The 9,966-nt window shown below is 43.9% G+C and overlaps 1 protein-coding gene across 1 annotated transcript; it reads right to left on the reverse strand.

Annotated features, from left to right (window-relative positions):
• Positions 1-1,151: 1,151 nt before the first annotated feature.
• Positions 1,152-3,357, reverse strand: LOC105179617 (uncharacterized). Its single transcript, XM_011103262.2, has 4 exons — positions 3,057-3,357; positions 1,880-2,938; positions 1,514-1,728; positions 1,152-1,355 (listed from the first exon to the last, which is right to left on the reverse strand). The coding sequence occupies exons 1-4, from the start codon at positions 3,355-3,357 to the stop codon at positions 1,152-1,154; spliced, it is 1,779 nt and encodes a 592-aa protein (XP_011101564.2).
• Between the last annotated feature and the right edge of the window lie 6,609 nt (positions 3,358-9,966).

Consider the following 9,966-nt stretch of genomic DNA (forward strand, 5'->3'; position numbering starts at 1 on the left):
CAAACAAACCCTTAGGAGAATACTAATTTTTCCCACATTGCTCATGTCATGTAGTACATCAGCAGATGCATCAGCGCCTGTGTCATTACCTGCATCATTGCATAGGTCAGCGTCTGCATCAGCAGCTGTGTCATGTTCTAGGTCAGCAGTGATGTCATCAATTGTGTCATGGCTCAAGTCAACGATGACGTCAGCAGCAGCGTCATGCTCCATCTCAGCAGAATCCAGCGATTGTTGAGTTCTCGCCGGCCGCACTCCGTTCTCGGTATTCACCGGTCGGAATTCCTTCAGATCAGTCGGAAAATTACCAGAGACAGGTCCAGCATTTCTACCCATCGTTTCTGTCAAAACCCGGTGAGAATGGTCGTCGGAAAGTCGAGTTACCGGCAGGTTCTCATTAGAAGTAGCGTTGCGAAGGGCAGATCCTAAAGCAGACGTTCGTTCCAACGCTGTAGATGGTATGAGGCTTCTACAAACATGCCTTGTAGGTTTGCGCAATTCCATTCGAACAGCCATGGACGCCGGAAAAACTTTTGGAATCGTTTCAGGTCCAAAACGGGTTTCCCATTTGTTCTTCAATTCATTCAACGCTTCACGACTAACCTCATCACCCTCATCAATGATTGTGTAAGCAAGTCGTAGGAATTCTTGTAGATTAAACGGTAGTCCCAAATACTTCATCGGTAAGACCCCTTCTTGAAAACCAAGTACTGTCATCATCTCCTCACGCAATCCTTGTGCTGATCGTGAGATAATAAGGTGGCTTTTATATTCATTCAGCCTGAGCCCTGACCATTCAGCAAACCGATCCAGTCCTATCTTAAAGACTCTAATTGAGTCCATATCAGCACGGCAGAATAACAATACATCATCTGCAAACCCCAACTGAAAAACTCTGGTTGTGTCACATTTCCAATGGAAGGAGAATAACTCATCCTGGTCAATCAGTTGCAATAATCCCAGTTGTAGAACCTCCATTACAAGCACAAATAGGTAGGGCGATACAGGGTCACCCTGTCGAAGTCTCCTAGCCTCCGGAAAGAAGCCATGAGGTTTCCCATTCAGCGCAACAGAAAATGTGGGAGTAGTAACACATACCTCAATCCACTTCACGAAAGTAGAACGGAACCCAAATAACTCCATCACAGCAATCATGAAGTCCCATTCCACCGTATCATAAGCTTTCCGAATGTCCACTTTAAGGCACACTTGGGTGGTAGACGGGACTGGTTGTATCCAGTAAAGAGCTCCTGTGCCAGCATAATATTATCGCCAATGCTTCTTCCATGTACAAACGCCGCTTGCCCCGGACTAATAAGTTTGTCCAGTATCACACTTAACCGTTGGACTATGATCTTTGCAATAACTTTGTACAACTCATTACAGCAAGATATAGGTCGGAAATCACGACAGTCATAGGGGCATGTACCTTTGGTATAAGCGCCAAAAGGGTGGTATTGATCTGCTTTAGGAGTCAGCCTGTATTAAAAAAATCCATCACTGCCGTAGTCACCTCCTGCCCTACTATAGGCCATGCAGCCTTGAAAAAGCCCGATGAATACCCATCCGGACCTGGTGCCTTATCCTCTCCAATGTCAAAAACCTCCTGTTTGACATCCGCTTGTGTAACTGGTAATAGTAAAGAGCTAGCTTCTTCCACAGTCAATACATGTCGAGCCCAAGGTTGGAGGAATCGAAGATCTATCACAGTTTGTCGTCTTTCCCCACCTAGGAGGTTTTGATAATATGTGACAAACTCATTGATTACTTCTTCTGGTTCAGAATTGGGTGACTCCATGATCATCATTGATCTGTAAGATCCTCCTCGCCGATCTCCTTTCAGCAATCTTACGGAAGAATACCCGGGAGCATTGGTCACCTCCTTTCATCCACTGCATTTTCGCTCGTTGTAGCATTGTTTGTTCCATTTTGGCTGCCTTGGTCAAGACAAGCCGGCAGTAGTGTTCCAGTTGTATGTATAGTTCGTCTCGTCTACTCGAGCTAACAAGTATTTGTGCTGCTTCTAGAAATCCTTTAGCCAGTTGCACATTGTGCGATAGGTCACCCTTATTCCTCCGTTGTTCTCTAAAGACTGATTTCAGTGCTTTGAGCTTCCGTGTTACAGAATACATAGGTGTTCCAATAATGTTGTGCTGCCATATATTCTTCACACTGGCAATAAACTCAGGTGAATGGACGAGGTAATTATTGAATCGGAACATACCTCCAAATCGCTGTTGTCTATCCCCATGAAGCACCATCGGTGAGTGGTCTGAGGTGCGTGGGGTGAGGGTAGAATAAGATGCATTCGGGAACCGAGCCATCCATCTATCATTTATCATCATACGGTCCAGTCTTTTCCACAGGTTCCGTGGTGTCGCGCTGCGGTTATGCCACGTGAGCCATTCACCTTGCATGGGTAGTGGGAGTAATCCTGCATTCTCAATACAAGCATTAAAATCGTCCATAGCTATTTTAATATCTCGGGAAGTGCCACACACTTCACTTAGATCTCGCACTGCATTAAAGTCCCCTCCAACCAACCATGGGATGTCGATACATTGGGTAGCTTTAGTCTCCAGGGTTCCCCAAAGCGCCCTTCTTTCAGCCACTTCATTAGCTCCATAAACAACAGTGACAGCAATCAACTCATGAGGTGCACGAGTAGCAACATGACAGTGGATAAATTGAGTACCACATTCAACCACATCAACATCAACAAAATTATCGTCCCAGGCAATCCAAACTCGATTACCCGACGATCCATAATCCGTAAACCATTTCCATTGGGGCAGCAAGATAGATTGAAATAGAGATGCATTATTTCCACGAACTCGAGTTTCAAGAAGTCCAATAAATTGTAACCTGAATTCATCAACGATGTCTTGGACTGCTAACTGATGGTCGCGTTTGTTCAGGCCACGTACATTCCATATTGCTGCATTCAACAGGATCACCACAGATGGGGCTGCTATGATTAGGACCCCATGACATCTCATCTGCATTATCAAGTAAGTGTAGGGCATCAAACGTATTATATAAAACAAGTTCCTTACCCTTATCCTCCTGACTCGACCTCACGGCACCACCACTAGGAGATTCACGCCTATCTCTCTGCTTATCCACCCCTCGGGTGGGTGGTATTATCTCCTGATCATGAACTGGTGGCAGCCTCCCAAGTCCCGTTTTAGGGACGTAAACAGTGACTGGTGGTTTAATTGGTTTGGATGGTTTATTGAGAGTACAATCCTTGGCCGCATGGCCTAGCATCATACAACTAGTACATTTGGGAGGTATCCACTCATATTCCACGTCAATTTTGCACGGTGTCTCTCCTGCTTCCTCATCAGGCGTCATAATTATGATATGTTTATGTAATTTCGAACTTACATCCAACATCACACATACACGAGCGAAGCCCAGTCTCGTGCATGCCCTCGTAATCGCATCCGGATAGAGGGGTTTGCCAATACCACTGGCCACCGTACTGAGGCCCGCCTTAGTCCATAATTCTACCGATAATTGTCTCTATTTATCCAAATAGGGACCTGTGTATGCTTTAATTTCCTCATCACCATTCCTGGTTCCCATTTCTGCAGAACAATTGGTTGTCCTTGAAACAACCACGGCCCACCTTCAATTGCTTCTTCTATATATGCAATAGTCTTGAATTGGAAGAAGAAAAAACCGTTCGTTGTGGCTTTCACCTCCCGCAATGCAGGCCAGGTAGAAAAGCCAAAATCTTTAACATGATAAAAATACGGTCGTTTTCCAAGAAAATAACCAACTGCAGTGGTCTTCCATTTCGTTGATCCATTTCGAATATCTGCTATCGTAGGTCGAACAACCACTTCACCATTTTGTATTGTGGGTGGTATATAAGAGAGAGTTCTCCGAGATGAATTATTGAAAGCGTCTGCAATTTTGTCATCAACATCCACATTCAAAGTTGCATTCTATGGTATATTGCCCACAAACAAACCCTTAAGAAAGGAACGTTCTTGTGTAGGGAGAACACTATTTTTTCCCACATTGCTTATGTCATGTAGTACATCAGCAGTTGCATCAGCGCCTGTGTCATTACCTGCATCATCGCATAGGTCAGCGACTGCATCAGCAGCTGTGTCATGTTCCAGTCAGCAGTGATGTCATCAATTGTGTCATGGATCAAGTCAACGATGACGTTAGCAGTAGCGTCATGCTCCATCTCAGCAGAATCCGGCGATTGTTGAGTTCTCGCCGGCCGCACTCCGTTCTCGGTATTCATCGGTCGGAATTCCTTCAGATTAGTCGGAAAATTACCAGAGAGAGGTCCAGCATTTCTACCCATCGTTTTTGTCAAAATCCGGTCAGAATGGTCGTCGAAAAATCGTGTTACCGGCAGATTCTCGCCAGGAGTAGCATTGCGAAGAGCATATCCTAAAGCAAACGTTCTTTCCAACGCTGTAGACGGTATGAGGCTTCTCCAAACATGCCTTGTAGGTTTGCGCAATTCCGTTCGAACAGCCATGGACGCCGGAAAAACTTTTGGAATCGTTTCAGGTCCAAAACGGGTTTCCCATTTGTTTTTCAATTCATTCAACGCTTCACGACTAACCTCATCACCCTCATCAATGATTGTGTAAGCAAGTCGTAGGAATTCTTGTAGATTAAACGGTGGAACGTTCATCAGTCTCCAGAGATTCCAGCGACTTTACAACTTCGTCCGGCGACTTTTCGGTTTCTGCGTAAATCCGCCCCTCTCGTCCCCGCGGCTGCTCGGTTTCATCAATCTCTGGTGGTTCCAAGGGCGCAGCAAGCCCTAGCAATTGCGACACCGAAATAGCCGCCTTTTCCTTGTCTAAGGGCGCAGCAAACCCTAGCAATTGCGGCGCCGTACCAGCCGACTTCTCCATGTCCAAGGGCGTAGCAAACCCGAGCAATTGCAGCGCCGAAACAGCTGCCTTTTCCATGTCCAAGCCTTCTCTTTTCCCATGCGCAATTAATGTTGATGTCTCCCCAACCGTCAGTTTGGTTCGCCTGAAAGTCGCCGGTGAAAGGCGCGGATTGAATTTCCCTATCGTCGTCAACCTCTAAAAACCGCGAGTTTTTTCCAGTTTTTCTACGGCAGCCATCCTCCTCTCGTCGTTCACTCTCCTCCTCGACGTTCTCTTCGCCGGCTGGCGTTTCCTCACCATCTCCGGCCGAGTGTATGGTTCCAATGGCATGTGTGTGTTTTTCGTAGTGCATTAGTGTGTGTGTGCTTAGGGAGAGAATTTTTAGAGAGAGAATTTTAATCTAACATGGAATAGGGTATGACTCTTTCTTATGTTGGTAGGGTGCAGATTATTGAAACAAACCTTCTTCAATAAAACCGGGCAAAAGAGCTAAATTTTGATCTGTCTTAGAATTCCATGAAACTTGACCCAAACCGTAGGTCTAGCCCCAAGGATTTGTGTGATAAATTTTTTTTTTTTTTTTTGGTAAATGTAATTTTCTTTTTTGGGTAAATGAAAATAATGGTACTGTACAACAGTTAATTGGTTTATCCCTCGATAGGCCAAGGAATACGCCACAGTCTATAAAGAGCAATTGTACTAATGGAATTAGGCATATTAATACTCAAGATCCTCTGTCTAATATCATCTACAATGAAGGAAGCCAAAACGTTTGCCGGATGCTCAATTTGCTGGAATCGTCTCAAGTTTCTTTCTCGCCATATATGGTAGACGAGTGATCCAAGTAGTGCTCGATAGGCTGTATTAATAATATGCTTCCCTCTCCATTTTCGTGTTGCCCATTCGACGTCCCTTCCCCATTCCTGGTTGGGCCAAGGGACTTGAATAATCCGCCGAACAGCTGCAAGGCATAATCTACTGAAACGGCATCGGAAGAAAAGGTGGCTATGTGTTTCCAATGCCTCCTCGTTACAAAGAATACACCCACCAAGATGTGTGAGCATCTATTTGGGTTGAGTGGTTGCAGCACGGACGATTACGGAATAACTCCATATGGACAGTTGGCGAACAGGGAGGATCGTGGGGTTGGAGAAAAATGCTTCGTCTGCGCATCTCTATCCAACCAATGGTGGAGCGGTAAATGTAATTTTCATTAAGTAAAAAAATGGTACAGTACAACAAAGTGATCATCTGGTGGTTTCTCCCTCGACAGGCCAAGGGATACGCCATAGTCTATACAAAGCTCGTGTACTGATAGAACTAGCTAATGAAATACTAATGATTCGCTGCCTGACATCATCAACTATCAATAACGCCATGGTGCTCGGAGTCCTCTCTCTTTGCTCAAAACGTCTTATGTTTCTCTCCCTCCAAATGTGGTTGTGTGACAAATTTGCTGAGAGTAATAATAACTACAAGTTATTATGAAATGAAAACAAACTTTCTTTCATAAAATCGTGCTAAACAGCTAAATTTTGAACGTTCTCAGAATTCCACGAAAGTTGACCCAAACGCAGGTCTTGAACCATGCATTTGTGTGGTAAATTTGCAAAGGGTATAATTACTGCAATTTAGTATGAAAGTGAAACAAACTTGCTTTAATAAAACCGTGCAAAACAGCTAAATTTTGTACATTTTTCATAATTCCACAAAATCTCACCCAAACGTAGGTCTAGATACTGCATTTGTTTGGTAAATTTGCTGAGAGTAATAATAACTACAAGTTAGTATGAAAGTAAAATAAATTTGCTTTAATAAAATCCTGCAAAACAGCTAAATATTGAACGTTCTGATAATTCAACGAAACTAACCCAGACGTATGTCTAAACCCATTCATTTCTATGGTAAATTTGCTAAGCGTAATAATTACTACAAGTTAGTATGAAAAGCAAACAAACTTGATTTAATAAAACGTCCAAAACATCTAAATTTCGAACGTTCTCATAATTCCACGAAACTTCACCCAAATGTAGGTCTAGACCCATGCATTTGTGTGGTGAATTTGCTAAGCATAATAATAACTACAAGTTAGTAGGAAAGGAAAACAAGCTTTCTTTCATAAAACCGTGTAAAACAGCTAGATATTGAACGTTCTCAAAATTCCACGAAACTTGACCCAACCGTAGGTCTAAACCCATGCATTTATGTGGTAAACTTGCTGAGCGTAATAAAAATTACAAGTTATTATGAAACAAAAGCAAACTTTCTTTATAAAACCGTTCAAAACAGTTAAATTTTAAACGTTTTTCTGCATTCCACAAAACTTGACCCAAGTATAGGTCTAGACACATGCATTTGTTTGGTAAACTTGCTAAGAGTAATAATAACTACAAGTTAGTATGAAAGGGAAACAGATTTACTTTAATAAAACCGTGCAAAACAGCTAAATATTGAACGTTCTCAGAATTCCACGAAACTTGACCCAACGTAGGTCTAGACCCATGCATTTCTGGGGTAGATTTGTTAAGCGTAATAATAACAACAAGTTAGTATGAAAAGAAAACATTCTTGCTTTAATAAAAATGTGTAAACAACTAAATTTTGAACGTTCTCATAATTCCACGAAACTTGACCCAAACGTAGGCATTTGTGTGTTAAATTTGTTAAGTGTAAGAATAACTACAAGTTAGTATGAAATTCATACAAAATTTCTTTAATAAAACCGTGCAAAAAAGCAAAATATTGAATGTTCCCATTCCACGCAACTTGACTCAAATGTAGGTCTATACCCATGCATTTATGTGGTAAATTTGCTAAGCATAATAACAACTACAAGTTAGTATGAAAGGGAAACAAACTTGCATTAATAAAACCTGCAAAATAACTAAATTTTGAACATTTTTAGGATTCCAAAAAACTTGACCAAAACGTAGGTCTAGACCCATGCATTTATTTGCTAAATTTTCTAAGCGTAATAATAACTACAAGTTAGTATGAAAGAGAAATAAACTTGTGTTAATAAAATCGTGCACAACAGCTAAATTTTGAACGTTCTCAGAATTCCATGGAACTTGAACCAAGCATTGGTCTACACCCAAGCATTTGTGTGGTAAATTTGCTAAGCATAATAATAACGACAAGTTTGTACGAAAGTGAAACGAACTTGACCAAGGTTTCATCTCGGGTAGGGATTATGGACCACAAAAATTCTCTCTCTAAAAATATTCTCTCTAAAACACACACTAGCACACCATATCAAACACGCACTAATACACTATCCATGCACATGGCCGCCGGAGACGAGGAGGACGACGGCGACGCTTCGGCCAGTGATGGGGATGTCGAAAAAGTGGGAGGCCGACGATTGGTGACCGACGATGGCGAGGATAGCTACCGTAGAAAATCTGGAAAAACCACGCGGCTTTTAGTTCAAACCGCGCCTTTCACCGGCGACTTTCAGGCGAGCGAATCGGAACCGACGATTGGGGAGACATCAACATTAATTGCGCATGGGAAAAGAGGAGGCTTGGAGATGGAGAAAGCGGCTGCTACGGCGCTGCATTTACTAGGGTTTGCCGCACCCTCGGACGTGGAAAAAGCGGCCGTTTCGGCGCCGCAACTGCTCGGAATTGATGCGCCATTGGACACGGAAAAAGCGGCCGCTTCAGTTCAAACCGCGCCTTTCACCGGCGACTTTCAGGCGAACAAATCGGAACTGATGATTGGGGAGACATCAACATTAATTGCGCATGGGAAACGAGGAGGCTTGGAGATGGAGAAAGCGGCTGTTTCGGCGCCGCAACTACTAGGGTTTGCCGCTTCCTCGAACGTGGAAAAAGCGGCCGTTTCGGCGCCGCAACTGCTCGGAATTGATGCGCCAATGGACACGGAAAAGGAGGCTGCTTCGGCGCCGAATTTGCTTGGGTATGCTGCGCCATTGGAACCACAAGCGGTTGATGAAACCGAACAGCCGCGGGGACGAGTTTACGCAGAAAACGAAAAGTCACCGGACGAAACTGTAACGTCGCCGATATCTTTGACGACCGATGCAAATACTACCGGCTTTGCAGAGGTTGAAGATGAAGGACTGTTGAGAAAAGAAGCAACAATACAGGCGTCATCGTTAGGGTTTGGTGAAGCTACATCTTCCATTAATGGCGGACGAAGGTTTGAGCCTTTCAACCTTGAAGAATTCTTGCGATTGGCGAACGCGGTCATTGACAAAGGCGACGAGAAAACCATTGCAGCGATTAGAGATCTGAAAGATAGATGGAAGGAGAGATTCCGAAGCATACCGTCGCTGCGCTCGTTCGTTGAGAGTAGAGGAGCGCCGTCACGAGTTAGCAAGCTACGACCGGCATTGAGATGCCTTCTGCCGTCGGGAATGAACAGCGGGGAATCGGAAAATGCATTGATATCATCTGATTCAGAAAAACAGTCATCGGCGATTGGGATTTCCGCCGGAAACGCGACTGTTTTGCCGGCGACGGGTGAACGGCGAGTTCCACATCTGGCTGACGTGGCCATTGCTGGTGACGGGGATGGTGAGTTGGCAGCTGCTATGGCGGATGACGTGGAAGGTGACGTCACTGATGATGCTAGGATGACCTCTGATGACATCACTGCTGACATCACTTCAGATGACATCACTGCTGAGATCACTACAGATGGCATCACTGCTGATGCAGGCATGACAGCATCAGCTGTTGATGTCATAGATGATGTCACTCGTCACAAGAAGACAAGAAAACAGTTTTCTAACTTTTCTAGCTCTCCAACTGGATTGTTTGTTGGAAATATTCCGTTACATGCATGTTCGGACACGATTATCAATGACAAAATAGCTCATGCATTCCATAACTCCACTCGCAAGACCCTATCCTATGTGGCCCCAACAATGCAAAACGGGGAGGTAATAGTGCGCCCAACATTGGATATTATACGCAATGGGTCTAAACGATGGAGAGCCACCGCTGTCGGATACTTCCTTGGGAAAAGACCGTACTTTTACCATCTGAAGGAATTTGCAATGTCAGTATGGCCGGACTTGAAGGAGGTCACGGGTACAAATAATGGTTTCTTTTTCTTA

The sequence above is a fragment of the Sesamum indicum genome, linkage group LG6 (genome assembly GCF_026168435.1).
Source record: "Sesamum indicum cultivar Baizhima isolate 11 linkage group LG6, ASM2616843v1, whole genome shotgun sequence".
NCBI lineage: Eukaryota > Viridiplantae > Streptophyta > Magnoliopsida > Lamiales > Pedaliaceae > Sesamum > Sesamum indicum.

Coding starts and splice junctions, on each gene's coding strand:
- LOC105179617 (XM_011103262.2), bottom strand. CDS start 3,357: ATGACGCCTGATGAGGAAGCAGGAGAGACACCGTGCAAAATTGACGTG. Junction 1,729..1,879: donor AATGCAGTGGATGAAAGGAG/GTGACCAATGCT, acceptor AAAACCTCCTAG/GTGGGGAAAGACGACAAACT. Junction 1,356..1,513: donor GGCCTATAGTAGGGCAGGAG/GTGACTACGGCA, acceptor GTTATTGCAAAG/ATCATAGTCCAACGGTTAAG.